At 44.8% G+C, this 20,200-nt stretch overlaps 1 protein-coding gene across 4 annotated transcripts in view; it reads right to left on the minus strand.

Annotated features, from left to right (window-relative positions):
• The window catches only part of LOC137374405 (toll-like receptor 8), a 59,711-nt gene that overhangs the window by 9,892 nt on the left and 29,619 nt on the right, over window positions 1–20,200 (minus strand). For all 4 annotated transcript variants that reach the window (XM_068040466.1, XM_068040467.1, XM_068040468.1 and 1 more), the window contains one exon: window positions 13,189–13,343. In XM_068040466.1, the coding sequence (XP_067896567.1) occupies window positions 13,189–13,191 (3 nt within the window). In that variant the 5' untranslated portion in view covers window positions 13,192–13,343. The remainder of the gene's footprint in view (window positions 1–13,188; window positions 13,344–20,200) is intronic.

Consider the following 20,200-nt stretch of genomic DNA (forward strand, 5'->3'; position numbering starts at 1 on the left):
TTCTCCTACCACCTACCTACACTAGGGGCAATTTACAATGGCCAATTTACCTATCAACCTGCAAGTCTTTGGCTGTGGGAGGAAACCAGAGCACCCGGCGGAAACCCATGCGGTCACTTCATTGAATCCAGTGTAGTAAATATGAATGCTATGAAGAGTTCCTTCCCACCCATAATGATCTTCCAGTATTGGCTAGCTTCCTATGGATGCCCATTATGCACCCAGCAACGCACTTCCCTAACACTTTCTCTACTAACTTCAATTGCTGCTCCCTTTAACAACCCCTTCCATGTGCTGAACTGACGTTGTAGTGTTGTGCTCTGTTCTTAAGTCTTCTTTAAATGACAACCTCAGGCTTTATGTTCAGATTCAGCACAAACACTATTTATTGTCTTACTTATTTAGATTGCATGATTTTAGGTCCAGGTCTTTTCCTTGCTGCTGCACATCTATCTGCTCTCTGTAAAGTCATGTGGAGTGAGTGTTTCAAAATGGTGTCTCCTTATATAAGCCTGATGATGTCATCAGTTGCATCCGTGGCCTGATCTCTTAAAGGTATGATTTCTTAAAGGTGAAGTCACCACTGCACATTACATTACCCCTTCTTTTAAATGTAAAGCTTCTCCCTTTTCTTTAAAATTGACATTTGCAAAATTATATTGAACAAAACTCAGTTGGACTAGTTTGAAATTTGGAGGGGATAGGTTTCAGACACATCACCCTCAATACCAGACGTTGTCTCTGTTTTGCATTCATAGCAGGATCTGCGTACAAGTTGCCTTCACCTTCTTAGAATCTGGAGACAGACCTTTTTCATTAAATATGTGTCCGTAGAACTTCGCTTCTGTAGCTGAAAAAATGCTCTTGTCTTTATTTAATCACAAATTGTGCACTTGGAGTCGATCCAGCTCTGTCTGTAAGTTCTTGTCATGTTCTGCTTGTATTTCCCCATATACAATAATATCCTCTGATACATTCTTGACTCCATTCAGGCCTGTAAGTAGTTCTGCTACAACCAATTGAAAAATTTCGGATGCTGCGTTTACTCCAAACATTAAATGTTTGTACCTTCTTAATCCAGTGTGGGTACTGTGATGTCCTCAGGACTTGACTGAGGCTTAACCGAGTTTAGTATAAGGCATGTGGCAAAGACAGACAGACAAAGACTGCAGTCTGAACTAAAGGCCAGCTCTGGTCTGCAAATGAAACCTGATTAGAACCCGACAGAACTACACCTGACCCGAGCCCGACCCAGCCCAAGTCCTTTCATTTTTCCCGCGCCTGACCCGACTATCAGTTAACCTAGCTTCTGTCTTTCACTTTGTTGCTTATCTACACGAGCTTAAAATAACTGTAACTAAACAACCTTTCAATCCAAAAAGTACATTAACATTGGAGCCATGTGCCAGAGGTGGTGATAGAGCGTGTTCAACCCAGCCCGACCCGACCCGAGCCCAAATGCTGGACCCGGAAGAGCGACCTGTCCCGACCCCGACACGTGTCGGGTAGCCATGCTCTAGTCTGAACACAAAGGCTTCTCTTTTTACTCTCTCTGTTTTAGTTACACATTGCTCGCATGTGTGAGCTACAGCAGCATCTAGAGTACAAAATGCATAATGCAATTGCAATTCAAAACACTACAACACTACATCCCTCCCCTTCTTACTAAATGAGAGACATAGCATGTATCAATGATTTGTTTCTAAAATGTAAACAATAAAAAATATAAATAATTCATCTCTGTAACATAGTCACTTAAGTATGGTAGATGTTTTCTCTCACATGTATGAAAACATCTGATATCAGATGTGGTTGTAATGGAGAACTCATTTCGACCATTGTGAACACCTTGTAGTGTGTGAGCGATTTCATTTGTAGATGCTTTCTCAATCACATCTTTCCAGTTTCAAGATTCCATTGCCTCCATACATAGTTGCAAAACCTCATCTTGTTTTGTTGCTGCTTTGATGTCAGCTAGTTTTAGTGACTTTGGTACTGCATTTAGGCTTACGTAGTTACGATGCTATTCAGTAACCTTTTCTTCACAACTAGTAGGACTGGCTGTTGACAATGGATGTCATGAAAGGTAGTCTGCTAGATTGAGCTTGCCTGGCTGATACTCAGCTTGGAACTTGTACTCTTGTAGTTTGAGAATCCAACTTTCTATTCGAGTGGGTGGTTTGCGATGTGGATTGTTGAACAAACTCACGAGTGGTCAATGATCGGTTATTGCTTTAAAGTCACTTCCATAAAGGTAAAGTTGAAAGTGTAAGATACCCCATGTAATTGAGAGCGTTTCTCTCTCTGTTTATGAATAATGCTACTCTCTGGTCATTAACAATCTGCTTGTGTTCGCAACAATTGATGTGTTACCTGTCTTGTCTTTCTGTATGACAACTGCACCTAAGTCAATTGAGCTTGCTTCCATGACTAGCAAGGTCATTTTCTCAGGGTTAAAATAGGCATTTGTGTAGCTTGCTGGCAAAAGTCGATTGATCTGGTGTACTGCCTGTTTGTGAGATTTAGTCCATTCCCAATTGGTGGTCTCTTTTGTCAAATCACATAGGGGGGCAGATAGTATATGGAGGTCAGGTATAAAGTGACTGCAGTACGTGATGAGTCCAAGCAGACTCCGGACTTCTTGTACGTTTGTAGGATCTGCAGTGTTTGCAATGGCTTCAACTTTACGTGGATCAGGTGATACTCCTTCACAGAAAAATTCAATTCTGCTTTCACTGAACAAGCACTTGGTTTTTGTTTAAGGTCAGGTTACATTCTCTGAGACGTTGTAGGCATGCATGTAGGCATGTATCAAGTTCCTTTGACGTGCGGCCATAGATGAGAATGTCACCACTGATGTTCAGTGTGCCTTCAAGTCCTTGAAGTGCCGATTGAATCATGAGCTGAAATACCTCAGTTACTGAGCTGGCTCCAAAGTTGCACCTTTTGTGTCTGAAAAGACCAACGTGAGTACAGAATATAGTAAGATTTCTGCAAGCTCCATTTGATGGTAGCCTGCATTGAGGTCAAGTTTAGCAAAGTGTTTAACACCATTCACTTTCGCTATATCATCGATTGTCAGTGTCAAGTGTCTTTCCCATTGTACAGCTTGGTTTGGTGATTGCATATCAACGCAGTTTCTAATCTGGTTCTCACTCTTGGGTTTCTTGATGACTTGTATGGGTGAGACCCAAGGGGTAGGCATAAACCCAAGTTTCTCAACAATATCAAGGTCATGTAGGCGCTCTGAAGGTCTTCTCTGTCTGTTTTCTGACATGAAATGGTATTCGTCGCCGTTGATGTGCAACTGGGGGTACATTAGGGTCTCCATGCAGCTTGCATATAACACCTTTCAACTTTCCGATACCAGTGAAGCGATCAGCATACAGTTTGAGAATGTTGTTATGCGAAGGAATCACATTTATGACTGCAATCATGTGCAGATCTGTTGCTGTGTGGAAACTGATAAGTGTCACTTCTCCTGACATGACATAGAATAGAGCATCCATTCTAGTATCTTTGAATGAGACTGGCATTTCAAAGGTTCCTAGAATTTTCAGTGGTTTGTCACTGTTATAAGGGAAAATTTTTGTATTCCCTGGTTTGCAGAGAGTGGGCAATCCTGACGTTTATTGAATGTTTTGTCTCCCATGACATTGACAGATGCTCCTGTGTCTATGTGAGCATCTACGTCCGAGCAGCCAATGGTCACTATCACACGTGGCTGTTTGCTGTTTCTGAGAGAGAGGTCAAAGTTTGCTCAGGGTCATCAGCCTCGACATTAGTTACATTCTCTCGCCTTTTTTTCTGTGGTATGCATGTGTGGCCCCCTTCTGCTGGTATGGTCTTAGTAGTTAATTTTTCTGATGAGTGACAAACACAAGCAAAGTGGTTGAGCTTTCCACAAGCTACTGTTTACCAGTAGCAAGACACTATGTCCGGTGTGGGTAAGCACCGTCACAGTGGAAATATTCTTTGGATAGATCACAACTCTGTTTGTGGGACAGCTGTTGTTGCTTGCATGTGGTTTCCTGGCACATCAGCGATGAATAATCTTCACAGGAATTGAACTTGGAGTGTGGTAGTTACTGTTAGCCTCAGCTTCAGTAGCTGTGGACTCTGAGAGCGATAGTGATCTTGCTAACTCCAACAGCTTTCTGTGTTTCTTGTCGCAGCCACTTTTACCAACATGGGCATACAGATGATGGCTCTGAATGCACATCCAAAGGTGATAGACTGGGCATAGATAATGCCATACTGATCAGCAACACAATAAGAAAGAATCTGGGATTGCATTCCTTTCAGAGGAAACTTCTCTGCAGTGATCTAAGATTATATACTTTTTTTTGATTGGATGGTTATTTTAGAGCCACTCTAACAGACTCCAAGTTAAAATGCTGTCTGAAAGTAGACAAAAGCTTTCCAAAATTTGCATATATGAAAGCAATTTTTCTGTTTTTCTCATCCTTTTTCTGTTTACCATGTTGCCATAGTGATGTCCTTGGGACTTGAGTGAGGTTTAGCCGAGTTTAGTATAAGGTATGAGGCAAAGACAGACAGACAAAGAGTCCTGTCTGAACACAAAGGCTTCTCATTTTACTCTCGAGCATGTGTGTTCTACAGCAGCCTCTAGAATACACAATGCACAATGCAATTGCAATTTCAAAACACTGCAACACTACAGATACTGAAGGTCAAATCTAGAGTACTGAAGATTGGTAACCCATTCATGTCTTCAATTATCTCATCTAGCTTTGGCACGGAGTGCCGTTCTCGTTTTATCACTTTGTTGGCCTGTTTCGTCCACGCTAATTCATACTTGTCCTTTGAGTTTGGGGACTACAACAATTGGGTTGATCCATGGTGTTGGCCCTTCTGTCTTTTCAATGATGTCCAGTCTTCCCCAGTCTGTCCAATTCTTTCTCTACCTCTGTTCTGGTAAGGAATGCCATCCTCTTCTGTTTCTGTGGTTTGGATTGGACTAATATGGAGCTTGATTTTCTTGTTTTTCAGTTTGCTGATCCTTTTGAATAATTGTGGATATTTCTTCAGGATGTCTTCTTTCGTCAGGTGATTCTGTCCTCTGATGGTGTGTTTGTGATCAGCTTCAATTCGCTGGCAGTTTCAAAACTTAGCAGATTTCCCTTGCTTGAGTCTACAACATGAAATTCAGCCTACATTCATGGAGAAGATTCGGAGGGCAGAGTTCCAGACCTGTAAGTATAAAAAACGTACCTCGAGGATTCGCGGCCTACATCCACGGAGAAGACTCGGAGGGCGGAGTTCCAGACCTGTAAGTATAAAAAACTTACCTCGGGGATTCGCGGCCTACATTCACGGAGAAGACTCGGAGGGCGGAGTTCCAGACCTGTAAGTATAAAAAACTGACCTCTGGTAAAAAAAAACCTGAAAAATGACGTCACAGGAAAGCTGTAACCTGATTGGCTGGTAGGGAATTTGTACTGAATTTGAAAATAAAACATTGATAAAAATTGATTAAAACCCTAATTAACTAATGAATAAGTAGAGTAACTAAACCAGAAGGAGGAGATTACTGTATTTAGTCAGCATTTAATATTTATAGTAGGAATCTAGCACTAGGGACCATATCATTAATTATAACAATTTAGTAAGGATTTAATAAGTATTTATTTTTATTTATTAATTAGTGCTAGAAATGTCAGTTAGAGGGATGAAGTGCTTCACCTGTGAGATGTGGGAGGTCTGTGACGCTTCCAGCGTTCCGGACGACTACATCTGCAGGAAGTGTACCCAGTTGCAGCTCCTCACAGACCGCATGGATCAGTTGGAGCAGCAACTGGATGCACTTAGGAGCATGCAGGTGACAGAAAGCGTCATAGACAGGAGTTTTAGAGAAGTGGTTACACCCAAGGTGCAGGCAGATAGATGGGTGACCACTAGAAGGGGCAGGCAGTCAGTGCAGGAATCCCCTGTGGCTATCCCCCTCTCTAACAAGTATAACGTTTTGGATACTGTTGGGGGGGATGGCCTATCAGGGGAAAACAGCAGCAGCCAGAGCAGTGGCACCACGGCTGGCACTGTTGTTCAGCAGGGCGGGACAAAGTGCAGAAGAGCGATAGTTATAGGGGACTCTATAGTCAGGGGCACAGATAGGCGCTTCTGTGGACGTGAAAGAGACTCCAGGATGGTATTTTGCCTCCCTGGTGCCAGGGTCAAGGATGTCTCTGAACGGACAGTGGGTATTTTGAAGGGGGAGGGGGAACAGCCAGAGGTTGTGGTACACATCGGTACCAACGACATAGGCAGGAAGAGTGATGAGGTCCTGCAGGGGGAGTTTAGGGAGTTAGGTAGAAAGCTAAAAAACAGGACCTCTAGGGTTGTAATCTCGGCATAACTCCCTGTGCCACGTGCCAGTGAGGCTAGAAATAGAAAGATAGTGCAGCTAAACACGTGGCTGAACAGCTGGTGTAGAAGGGAGGGTTTCAGATATCTGGACCATTGGGATCTCTTCAGGGACAGATGGGACCTGTACAAGAAGGACGAGTTGCATCTAAACTGGAGGGGCACAAATATCCTGGCTGCGACGTTTGCTAGCGTCACTTGGGAGGGTTTAAACTAGTGTGGCGGGGGGTGGGAACCAGAGCAGTAGGACAGCAAGTGAAATAAATGAGGGGGAACTAGTAAATAAGGCCAGTAAGACTAAGAGGAAGAGCAGGCAGGGAGATGTTGCGGAGCACAGCGGGACTGGTGCTCTGAAGTGCATTTGTTTCAATGCGAGAAGTATAACAGGTAAGGCAGATGAACTTAGAGCTTGGATTAGTACTTGGAACTATGATGTTGTTGCCATTACAGAGACTTGGTTGAGGGAAGGACAGGATTGGCAGCTAAATGTTCCAGGATTTAGAAGCTTCAGGCGGGATAGAGGGGGATGTAAAAGGGGTGGGAGAGTTGCATTACTGGTTGAGGAGAATATCACAGCTGTACTGCGGGAGGACACCTCGGAGGGGTCATTCAGCGAGGCAATATGGGTGGAGCTCAGGAATAGGAAAGGTGCAGTCACGATGTTGGGGGTTTACTACAGGCCTCCCAACAGCCAGTGGGAGGTAGAGGAGCAGATATGTAGACAGATTTTGGAAAGATGTAAAGGTAACAGGGTTGTAGTGGTGGGTGATTTTAACTTCCCCTATATTGACTGGAACTCACTTCGTGCTAGGGGCTTCGATGGGGCAGAATTTGTAAGGAGCATCCAGGAGGGCTTCTTGAAACAATACGGAGATAGTCCAACTCGGGATGGGGCCGTACTGGACCTGGTATTGGGGAATGAGCCCGGCCAGGTGGTCGAAGTTTCAGTAGGGGAGAATTTTGGGAACAGTGACCATAATTCCATAAGTTTTAAGGTACTTGTGGATAAGGATAAGAGTAGTCCTCGGGTGAAGGTGCTAAATTGGGGGAAGGCTATATATAACAATATTAGGCAGGAACTGAAGAATTTAGATTGGGGGCGGCTGTTTGAGGGTAAATCAACATCTGATATGTAGGAGTATTTCAAACGTCAGTTGATTAGAATCCAGGACCAGCATGTTCCTGTGAGGAAGAAGGATAAGTTTGGCAAGTTTCGGGAACCTTGGATAACGCGGGATATTGTGAGCCTCGTCAAAAAGAAAAAGGAAGCATTCGTAAGGGCTGGAAGGCTAGGAACAGACGAATCCCTTGAGGAATATAAAGACAGTAGGAAGGAACTTAAGCAAGGAGTCAGGAGGGCTAAAAGGGGTTATGAGAAGTCATTGGCAAACAGGATTAAGGAAAATCCCAAGGCTTTTTATACGAAAATAAAGAGCAAGAGGCTAACCAGGGAAAGGGTTGGCCCACTCAAGGACAGAGAAGGGAATCTATGTGTGGAGCCACAGGAAATGGGCAAGGTACTAAATGAGTACTTTGCATCAGTATTCACCAAGGAGAAGGACTTGGTGGATGATGAGCCTAGGGGAGTGTAGATAGTCTCAGTCATCACATTATCAAAAAGGAGGTGGTGTTGGGTGTCTTGCAAAGCATTAAGGTAGATAAGTCCCCAGGGCCTGATGGGATCTACCCCAGAATACTGAGGGAGGCAAGGGAAGAAATTGCTGGGGCCTTGACAGAAATCTTTGCATCCTCATTGGCTACAGGTGAGGTCCCAGAGGACTGGAGAATAGCCAATATTGTTCCTTTGTTTAAGAAGGGTAGCAAGGATAATCCAGGAAATTATAGGCCGGTGAGCCTTACGTCAGTGGTAGGGAAACTATTAGAGAGGATTCTTCGGGACAGGATTTACTCCCATTTGGAAACAAATGGACTTATTAGCAAGAGGCAGCATGGTTTTGTGAAGGGGAGGTCGTGTCTCACTAATTTGATTGAGTTTTTTGAGGAAGTGACGAAGATGACTGATGTAGGAAGGGCAGTGGATGTTATCTACATGGACTTCAGTAAAGCCTTTGACAAGGTCCCTCATGGCAGACTGGTACAAAAGGTGAAGTCACACGGGATCAGAGGTGAGCTGGCAAGATGGATACAAAACTGGCTCTGTCATAGGAGACAGAGGGTAGCAGTGGAAGGGTGTTTTTCTGAATGGAGGGATGTGACTAGTGGTGTTCCGCAGGGATCAGTGCTGGGATCTTTGCTGTTTGTAGTATATATAAATGATTTGGAGGAAAATGTAGCTGGTCTGATTAGTAAGTTTGCGGATGACACAAAGGTTGGTGGAGTTGCGGACAGTGATGAGGATTGTCAGAGGATACAGCAGGATATAAATCGGTTGGAGACTTGGGCGGAGAAATGGCAGATGGAGTTTAATCCGGACAAATGTGAGGTAATGCATTTTGGAAGGTCTAATGCAGGTGGGAAGTATACAGTAAATGGCAGAACCCTTAGGAGTATTGACAGCAGAGAGATCTGGGCGTACAGGTCCACAGGTCATTGAAAGTGGCAATGCAGGTTGATAAGGTAGTCAAGAAGGCATACAGCATGCTTGCCTTCATCAGTCAGGGCATAGAGTATAAAAATTGGCAAGTCATGCTGCAGCTGTACAGAACTTTAGTTAGGCCACACTTAGAATATTGTGTGCAATTCTGGTCGCCACACTACCAGAAGGACGTGGAGGCTTTGGAGAGGGTACAGAAGAGGTTTACCAGGATGTTGCCTGGTCTGGAGGGCATTAGCTATGAGGAGAGGTTGGATAAACTCGAATTGTTTTCACTGGAACGACGGAGGTGGAGGGGCGACATGATAGAGGTTTACACAGTTATGAGCGGCATGGACAGAGTGGATAGTCAGAAGCTTTTTCCCAGGGTGGAAGAGTCAGTTACTAGGGGACATAGGTTTAAGGTGAGAGGGGCAAAGTTTAGAGGGGATGTGCGAGGCAAGTTCTTTACACAGAGGGTGGTGAGTGCCTGGAACTTGTTGCCGGGGGAGGTGGTGGAAGCAGATACCATAGAGACGTTTAAGAGGCGTCTTGACAAATACATGAATAGGATGGGAATAGAGGGATACGGACCCCGGAAGTGCAGAAGGTTTTAGTTTAGGCAGGCATCAAGATCGGCGCAGACTTGGAGGGCCGAATGGCCTGTTCCTGTGCTGTACTGTTCTTTGTTCTTTGATATGTGGACCTATGGGAGGATTTGAAAGTAACTTGGATCATCCCTAGGACCAGTAGAGGGGTATCTGATCCGTAAGAGAGGATTTTAGATATTGGCTTGTTCAATTGCAGTTTCTGTTTGCTCTGTAATTAGTGGAATGTCGGGGCATCCATTATGTTGACTGTTGCTTTCCTGAGTCAATTACTGCAGAGATTGTTGAGTTGCCTGTAAACACATTGCAAATGGGCAGGCATCAGCACTTGTGGTTGTGAGCAAGAAAAATCTTGTGCTGCGAATATGTAACCTTCCTTCTGGCATTCAATGCTATTAATGTCTTGTGCAGGCTTTGTCAGCATGTTCCTGTGAAATGTCCCATTTTTCCACAGGCTTTACACTTCTTTCCTCTCACAGGACAAGTTTTGTATTGAGGCTATGCACCACTGCAATGATTGTATTTTCAAAAGTGAGCCGATTTCAATCTGTGTCTTGGTCTTCCTTGACGTGCTTCGAACCTTTCTCTGGGTTTCCTCTGTGCCCTTGTGTTTGGTGTGTTTCTCTGCTGAAACCAACCTCTTGTGGCAGTCACAGATTCTGTTGACAATCCTGACCTGGCTTCAGGGGTTTCTTGTCTTTTGTTACTTCCCTCTTTCCCTTCTAAGTCTTTGGCTTGTCTTTGGCTGGCTTCCAGAGTTCTGCCAATATCGAGTAGACGTTACAAGTTTAATGATTCACCCTCTCTAAGAGCTTACCTTCTTAGTCTTGGTGATTGGCAGGTATAATAATCTGCGAGATGATTTCTTTGTCGAAGCCTGTGAAGTTGTAATTTTAGCTCAGACTTCTGAGTCCCATCACGTAGTGGTCGAGGGTCTTGTACTTATCTTGTTTTGCTAGCCTGAAGACATAAATTTCATAGTGAGGATTTGCCCTCCATTGAAAATATCTTGTTAGAGCATTATTTGCAGTGTTATAATCATTGTTGGTTCTGGTGTCTATGAGTGTATCAAAGCAATCGTCAACTTTTGGTCCAGCATAGTGTAGGAGTAACACTTACTTTCTTCGGGGTTTATTGATATCGAGTGCCACCATTAAGCGTTTGAATTTTGCTTGCCATTTGCTCAAGTGTGGCTCTGGGTTGCTGTCCATCTCTGTAAAGGCTGGGACGAGGGTTCAATTCTGGGTACTGCCTGTGTGGAGTTTGCAAGTTCTCCCTGTGTCTGCATGGGTTTCCTCCGGGTGCTCCGGTTTCCTCCCACATGCCAAAGACTTGCAGGTTGATAGGTAAATTGGCCATTATAAATTGCCCCTAGTATAGGTAGGTGGTAGGGAAATATCGGGACAGGTGGGGATGTGGTAGAAATATGGAATTAGTGTAGGATTAGTATAAATGGGTGCTTGATGGTCGGCACAGACTCGGTGGGCCGAAGGGCCTGTTTCAGTGCTGTATCTCTAAATAAAAAGTAAAATAAAAAATTTGGAATTGTTAATGCAAGTATTCTGTATGCTCCTGGTTTGTCTGTGGGGTTGGCTGGCTACTGTGTTCAGGTTTGCACCCCATTTAATAATTAATTTACGGCTGCATCATGTTTATTTTCCTTATTTCTGTGTACCTGCAAAAATGTTTTCCCTGATCTAGCCCAAGCTTTCTCTCTGTTCCAGTCGATGTTTTCTCACTGATCCAGTCCTGGTTTAGTCTCAACTTTTTAAAAAATCTGTGTTTGTTTTCTTAACCTTGGAACCTTCTGTGCTTGGTCTCTTTTCTTTTCTCCTTCTCGCCAGAAACTGTAGTGTTGTGCTGTGCTCTTAAGTCTTCTTGAAATGACAACTGCAGGCTTTATGTTCAGATTCAACACAAATGCTATTTATTGGCTTACTTATTTAGATTGCATGATTTCAGATACAGGTCTTTTCCTTGCTGCTGTACGTCTATAAAGCCATGTGCTGAATATCTCAAAATGGTGTCTCCTCCTTATATAAGCCTGATGATGTCATCAGTGCATCAGTGGCCTGATCTCTTAAAGGTGAAGTCACCACTGCGCTACATTATAGGCATGATGCATGTTACTGTCATGACACGATTTCTGTTATGTGGACACCAAGGTGTTACCTGGCTATGTCATACCACCAATTCCAGTGCTCAGTGGCTTCTGCTGCTTTTGCAGGATAACTCTGCACTTAACAAGAGGGAGAGAACATGCATAACAGGAGGAGTCCCAAGTCTGCATCCTCTTAGCAACATTTGTCGAAGTGCCTCTGTAGGAAGCATTGAGGAAGCAAGAGATGAAGAACGAGAATGCCTGATGAGGGTTGGTAGCAAAGTTGTATCTCATTTATTCTTCATCCTATTCAGTCACTCATTCATCACCAACGAGCCACGCCTTAAAAAAAAAAGTCATGCCACTCATTTAGCTGAATGCTATATCTCATGACCTGATCGGGAACAGATAATTATAACATTTGTTCCTCTTCTCTATAAATAGGCATACCACAGAAAGCTGAAGCAAGAATCAGGGAAGTGAAGCAATCTTCACCTCACAGCATGTTGCATGCTTCAGTCTAACCCTGCAAAGCAGCAGCACAGTCTGTCACAGAGCATGTTGCAACTCCAGCGACAGTTACCGTAAAATCTTATTTTCACTCATGAATCCTCAGTCTACGGGTGCATGGGATTCAGTCTTATGTCTATTTGGAGGATAAACACTAACACAGACTGGTTGAGTTGAACGGCCTGTTTCCATGTTTAAAGTTCAAGGTTGTTCTATGTGATACCATACTGCCCTTGGATTCCACAATCTCCTCTCTTTGAACAGGCTTAGAGAACATATAGGGCGGCACAGTGGCGCAGTGGTTAGCACCGCAGCCTCACAGCTCCAGCGACCCGGGTTCAATTCTGGGTACTGCCTGTGTGGAGTTTGCAAGTTCTCCCTGTGTCTGCGTGGGTTTCCTCCGGGTGCTCCGGTTTCCTCCCACAAGCCAAAAGACTTGCAGGTTGGTAGGTAAATTGACCATTATAAATTGCCCCTGGTAGGTAGGTGGTAGGGAAATATAGGGACAGGTGGGGATGTGGTAGGAATATGGGATTAGTGTAGAATTGGTATAAATGGGTGCTTGATGGTCGGCCCAGACTCGGTGGGCCGAAGGGCCTGTTTCAGTGCTATATCACTAAACTATATGGAGAAAGCCTTTAATAGAGGCTTCACTAATTTCAGTGCTGACATTGAATCTGCTGTCACGCCAATTAATAGACACGTGGTTATATATAGGACCATATAAGAGATGTTGCTTTCTTTCAGCATGACCCTTCTGCCACTCCCCTCTGTCACATATGAGAAACCAGGCAGGGATTCTGCAGATGCTGAAGTGACAGAGCCTGTAGTTGGGTATTCTCAAGCCCTTGCTCACAGATATCAAGGGTCATCTTAATCTAGAGAGCTTCTCATGGACACTGAATGCAGGCCAATCACATGCTGCAGCCACTGGGAGCGAGGGAGAGAGCGAGAGAGAAAGAATGACAGAAAAAAATGACTTTCCGAAATTTTTACCATTTGAGACAAAGAGCAAAGACTCACACTGAAATTGACAAATCAAAACCACTTACCATTTTCACTTCGATTTTCTGGTCTTAAAATATCCCCAATTTCCTTTTCTTAACAAGCACGACGCAGATCAAATTTGCACATAAAAGTCTCCGAAGTGTTGAGTGTTCATCAATTTACAGATTCTGTGCATGCAGTGGGGTGAAGTTTACTTTGCCTGGGTGGGTTAAAAATGACAGTAAGTTAAAAAACGAACTTCCCTGTTGCACCTCACAGAGAGTGAATTGTGTACTGTACCAAACATAGTAGTGAATTACAGAAAAACACCACCCTGAACTTCAGCAAAGTAAAAATAGAAGATGCTAAAACCTGTAGCTGGTCACACCCCAGTAAAATATGAATTTGTGTTACATAGGGAAATAGGAACAGAAACATGCCATTCAACCACTCGAGTCTGGTCTGACATTCAATTAGATCATGGCTAACCAGCACCTTAACTCCATTTGCCAGCATTTAATCCATATTCTTTGATACCGTTGATTATTGACCAGCACAAACCCACTGAGACTGCTGAGGCACTGCTGAGGAGCTGATAGTACAGTAATGCAAGGCCATCTCATTTCTATATTTTTGTGGCACTCCAAGCATGTAGTGCATGATGCTATAGAAAAGCCATGGTGGTCAGGAAAAAAAAAAAGGCTTGCATTTGTATAGCACCTTTTGCAACTACCAGACATCTCAAAGTGCTTTATAGCCAATGAAATACTTTTTTGAAGTGTTGTCACTGTTGTAATGCAGCATCCAGTGTGCACACAGCAAGTTCCCACAAACAGCAATGTGATAATAAACAGATAATCTGTATTTGTGAGGTTGATTGAGGGATAATTATTGGCCAGGGCTATTTCCCATGCTCTTCTTTAAAATAGTGCCATGGGATCATTTTATATCTATCCAAGCAAGCAGATGGGGGCCTCAGTTTAACATCTCACCCAAAGACAGCATTCCCTCAGTACTGCACTGGAGCATCAGTTTTGATTGCTACACTAAAGACCTGGCATGGGACTTGAACCCAGAACTTTATAACTCAAGGACGAGTGCGCTACTAACTGAGCCACAGCCTGGGAGCTAGAATAGTAGATGCCAGTATTATTATTATTGGCTATCCCTCGCAGGTGAGGATGAATGTCTTCCGTAAGGCCAAAGGTGGCTGATGAGGCTGATTCAGGATCTACAGACTTAATGGCACATAGGGCATTTGTTGTCATGTGGGATGTCTGGCCATGTATTATTAGTTGAGGTCATGGCTTGTTCTTTTTGCTGCTCTTAACTTTCAACTTCAATTTGTCGTCGTGGGATCTCAAAATGCTGGGATCCTTCCCACAGACTCTGCCTCCATCTGGTGCGGTCCAGGGCGATGGTCTCTGAGGAGTTGATGTCAATGTTGCATTTCTTCATGTTGGTTTTCAGCACATCCTTGAAGCGCTTCTTCTGTTCTCGTCTGGTGCATTTGCCCTGACTGAGCTGGGAGAAGAGACCTGCTTTGGGAGCCTGGTATCTGACATCCAAACTATATGAGCAACCCAATGAAGCTGATGATGGATAATCATAGCCTTGATACTTGTAGTGCCAGCTTGTGAAAGGACACTGATGTTGGTGCACCTGTCCTCCCACTTGATATGTTGGATCTTCCGCAAGCTGTGTTGATATGATTCCAGTGCTTTGAGGTGCCTCCGATACGTTGTCCCTGTTTCAGCCCATACTGCCAGGTAGGGATCATGACCACGTAGTAGACCATGAGCTTGGTTTCAGTTTTGATGTCACGATCTTCAACCACCCGGTTTCTCAGGTGGCCAAAGATTGCACCTGCAGATTTCAGGCGATGCTGGGTTTCTTCGTCAATGTCAGCTTCCTGTGATAGATAACTTCCAAGATACTGGAAGTGTTCCACATTTTCCAGACACTCATCATGAATCCTAATCAATGGGGCTGGGGCGTTTGCATTTTTAGCTTGCTGATGGAGGACTTTGGTTTTCTGAATGTTAAGTGTAAGTCCCATCATCTCATATGCCTCAGTAAATATGGCGACGATCCTCTGAAGATCCGTTTCCGACACAACATTTACTGCAGCGTCAGTATTGGAGCTCAATGACTGAAGCCGGGGTGGTCATAGTTTTTGATTGGAGTCGCCGGAGATTAAATAGTTTACTGTCCATTCGATAAATAAGCTGCACTCCAGCAGGGAGTCATAGAGTTGTACAGCACAGAAACAGGCCCCTTGGCCCATCGTGTCTCAGCCGACCATTAAGCTTAAGTATTATAATCCGATTTTCCAGCACTTGCCCGTAGCCTTGTATGCTATGGCATTTCAAGTGCTCATCTAAATACTTCTTAAATGTTGTGAGGGTTCCTGCCTCTACCACCTCTTCAGGCAGTGCATTACAGATTCCAACCACCCTCTGGGTGAAAAAATCTTTCCTCAAATCCCCTCTCAACCTCCTGCCCCTTACCTTAAATCTATGCCCCCTGGTTATTAACCCCTCCGCTAAGGGAAAATGTTTCTTCCTATCTATCCTATCGATGCCCCTCATAATTTTGTACACCTCAATCATGTCCCCCATCAGCCTTCACTGCTCTAAGGAAAACAACCCTAGCCTATCCAGTCTCTCCTCATAGCTGAAATGCTCCAGCCCAGGCAACATCCTGGTGAATCTCCTCTGCACCCTCTCCAGTACAATCACATCCTTCTTGTTTACTTCTGACTAGACCTTGTCAGATGGAGCATGGCTGCTAGCAAGATGGATAAAAGAGTTGGGGCGATGACACAACCTTGTCTAACGCCTGTCTTAACCTCAAAGGGGTCTGTAGTGGATCCGTTGCTAAGGATCACCGCTCGCATATCATCATGAAGCAAGTGAAGAATGGTGACAAATTTTGGAGGACATCCATACTTCAACAGAATCTTCCAGAGTGCCTCACGATTTATAAAATCGAAGGCCTTTGTCAAGTCAAAGAATGCTATGTAGAGAGGTTGATGTTTTTAGCAACATTTTTCCTGTAGTTGGGTTCAAAAGTCCACCCACTCGTCCTGGGCAATGAGTAAGAAAGGGTCGATCAAAACAGGATGGAGTACGGTGGGACTTTTTATGTCCTGGGCTGCTTTGGTTACTGTGAAGGCCCATTAGGAACCCTAGAAATAATAAGCAGACCAGGCTCTGGCAAACAAGTCCTCAACAGTAGAACAGGCGGGGTAAGATGTGCCATCTGAAATATCTGAACGGCTGTTCTGGCGGACGAAGGCTGCAGCAGAATGAAACCCCCCAATTGTCTTGGTTTCCTTGCCATTGGATCAAGGTGTCGTTCTGTTAAGGTACATGTGGAAGCTGGTGTGCAATGGTTTCTTCATGTTAAAAGATGTCACACACAGGCATCTTCCTTTCCAAGTACGTCCTCCAAGCCCTTCGATGACCAGCAAATGGCGACATGAGCAGGATTGTGTTGTCTGGAAGCTTCTAGTCATGATCTGGCATGGAGATGGCAGTTACAAGATGGTCGTCTAGCACTTGGATGAGGCAGGGATGCCTTTCGATAGCTGTAACTGCGACTGAGTAGCCCTCTTTAGGATCCACTCTGCTCACCCCTTATTGGGGAGCAGGCTAGAAAAGTTGCCCGAAACGTAGTGTGCCTCACCTCTTCCAATTGGATAGCCAAATCCAGAAGGATACCTTCTGCAGTAGAAACACACAAAGACACAAGTTGTAAAGTTCGGGACCTGAAACATCAGCACTTTAATGGACACACCCGTGACTGAATGCCTGGAGTGTCGCACTGCGTTTGTTGCCTGAGAACTCTGGCAATATGACATTGACATCGTCGCTCTGAGTGAGACCCGGCGAGCTGGAGAGGGACAACTCAAGGAACATTGAGACGGCTATTCTTTCTTCTGGAAGGGAAAATCAGAAGAACAACGCAAAATTCAGGGAGTTTGATTAGCCGTCAAAAATGAACTTGTCAACCGGCTTCATGAGTTCCCTCTTGGGAGCAATGAGTGCCTCATGACTCTTCATCTCAAACTGGCAAGGAGCCAAAACACCACCGTGATCAGTGCATAAGCCCCAACTCTAGACACCAATGACGAAACCAAGGAAGATTTCTAAGCCAAACTTGACCAAGCTCTCTGTGGGGTCCTGCAGGAGGAGAGGCTTATTCTTCTCAGAGATTTCAGTGCCAGAGTTGGAAGAGATTCCAATCTCTGCAATGGAACCATTGGCAGGGAAAGAATAGGAAATTTCAACTCCAATGGCATTCTTCTGCTTACCAAATGTAAGGAAATGTCAGTGAGATACTGAATTTCCTTTGCCTTATCTGCTTAGGTTCTTCATGTTGTGGGTATTCCTTTGTATCTCTGCCTTTGCTTGTTGGGAAGCCAGTTTCTTTTGCTTTGCATTTGGGTCATTCTGCCAGGCACAGAAAATCTGTTGCTTGCGCTCAAACAGTTCATTGATATCCTGATCATTTTCATCAAACCAGTCCTGATGTTTCCTGACAGAAAATCCAAATGTTTCTTTGCAGTCATTGATGATATGGGACTTAAGGACATCTCAAGCGCTGTGGACACTCTTCTTCTATTCTGGATTGAAGTTTGAAAGTTTTTTCCTAAGGCATTGTTGAAATCGGTCTCTTTTGATTGGATCCTTCAGAGCTTCAACGTTGATCTTTCGTGGACATCTCTTCTGTTGCATCCGTCATTTGGGAGCCAGTTTGATGGATATGACTGAACGAATAAGTTGGTGATCAGCCCAGCAGTCATCAGTTCCTGTCATTGCTCTGGTGGTACGGACATCTTTGTGATTCCGGGCACGGACTATGATGTAATTGATCAGATGCCAGTGTTTGGTCCGTGGGCGTTATCATGACATTCTGTATTTGTTCTTCTGGTGTAACAGGGTATTAGTGATGATAAGCCCATATTCTGCTGAAGAGCTACTCCCCAAATCTCAATGTGGGTTTAGGCCATCAAGAGGCACTGCTGAAATGATTTTCACAGCTTGCCAACTACAAGAGAAATGTCACGAACAACATCAGATGCCAGTAGCCATGAAGAGATGTAGGTTTCCCTTCAAGCACTTTAAATGCTTTGGACAAAATGACCCTGCCATGCAATGGCCTTTGAAGACTTAAAAAGCACGACCTGGAAACAAAGGCAGACCTCATTGGAAAAAACAGGTTACCAAGGAGGTAAATTCAAAGCATCCATTCTAAACAGGAACTTGATGTCTGGAGTGCTGCTCTGCTATATTATGGGAATGACCCCTCAATTTCCATAAACATTATGAAGACCAAGAGTTTTTCTCACAATTTTTATGCAGGGTTCCACTGTGTTCGTCGCTGCCCAGTGCATAAACACACAAGGCCAGAATTTTATCAGACCAAAAGAGTGAGTTAGGAGGTGGGTAGGGCTGAAAAATGCAGCTGGAACACACTCGCACAGAAGTCCAACGTCATGATGTTGCTTTCAAATTTTACAAATGGCGGGAACGATGGAGGGCGGACTTCTGAATATGCTGCGAAGGGTCTTCAATTGAGGTCGCTTTGAAGGCAATTACTTAAATTTAAAGGTAATTGACTGGAATTTTACACTGCTTTTTGTATTTTATGAACAGCACACAGGATTCACGAGCCTTCAAAGCCCAGACAAATTAAAGGTGGTAGCAATGAGGCTAGTCTTCAGTGTTGACTCTGCCAGCCAGCCATACTGAAAGGCAATATGCATTGGAAGGGGCAGAGTGTGGAACAGAGGCCATTGCTGGATGGAGGTGGAAGGCCTGTGAAAGTGCCATTACCAATGGGTGGGGAGGCACTCTACAAGGGTCACAGAGGGGCAGTGGCACTTGCTCCCAAGGGAGTAGCAAGGGGATGGTTTTAGGGTGGTGCCCTGCAAAGAAAGTGCAAGAGAAGGAGAGAGACCAGCTGGCATGGGATTGATCCACCCAATTGATCACCATTCCTCATCCAATGAGAAGGTTGTGGAGGGTGGTGCTGAGCAGATTGCACAGGATGAGGAACCCCTTGCACCAGAGGCAAGAGGAAAGAGAGACGCACAAGGGAGGCTCATGAAAATCTCATACATATCCGTTTCATGTGACCCTGATGCCTTTTCACTATCAGTGAAATCAAGACTCATCTTAATGTGGACCTGTTGTCACCTCATTCATCTTGCACTCCATCGCCTGGTCCCCAACTCATAGCACACACTGACAAAACTGAGGAGTTGATGAACCGTGTCCTACCACTACACTGGCAGCCCATTGAGGGAGATGGGGGGGAAAATGATATTGGACAAGGCAGCAAGAGATGCAGGGATGACCAAACAGCAGTACGTCTTACATTTATTAATTGGAACTACAGTGCAAAGCCTTAACATGTGCAAAGTCTAAACACCTGTGAAACCCAAGTGCATCTCGGTGCTCTTCTTAATGCACTTACATGTGCTCCTTTGAGGTGCCACCCCTGCACCTGCAGCAGAGGTGGAGCCAGGCTGCTGATCAGGCTGCCCCATGGCCTGGGATGTCCTTGGCAGCTGTCCTCTGTCTGTGGCCTGGAGGGCCCTGGCATGCTGATGGGCTCTTGCACAGGTACAGGACCCTCCTCTGTCAGCATGGCTACTGGAGGCGCCGGGGTTACTGGCGGAAGGGCTGAGGAGCTGCTGTCAATACTCAGAGCACCCTGAAAGGAGCCCCAGATGCAGAGACCAGCCGCTCCTGCTACCTTGAAAGCCATACTTGTATCTCCCTGCTCAACTGAGAAGGACGAGGGCCTGGTGGAGAGTCCAGGCACGTCATCCCCTCCCGCCTTGCCACTGCTGCATACAGCTCATGGACAAGGTGATGGTATGTAGGTCCGCACGCATCTCCAGCATCCACTGACTGGTCTGTTGGACCTGGTTCTCCATGAGGGTCACCAGCCTCTTAATGGAGAAAGCCATATGCACACACACCTGAGGTATGGCAGCACTCCTGGCCTGGATGGACTCTTCCATCATCCAAGCTTGGGTGCACATAGCCTCTGACAGCTCAG

The sequence above is a fragment of the Heterodontus francisci genome, chromosome 10 (genome assembly GCF_036365525.1).
Source record: "Heterodontus francisci isolate sHetFra1 chromosome 10, sHetFra1.hap1, whole genome shotgun sequence".
Taxonomy (NCBI): domain Eukaryota; kingdom Metazoa; phylum Chordata; class Chondrichthyes; order Heterodontiformes; family Heterodontidae; genus Heterodontus; species Heterodontus francisci.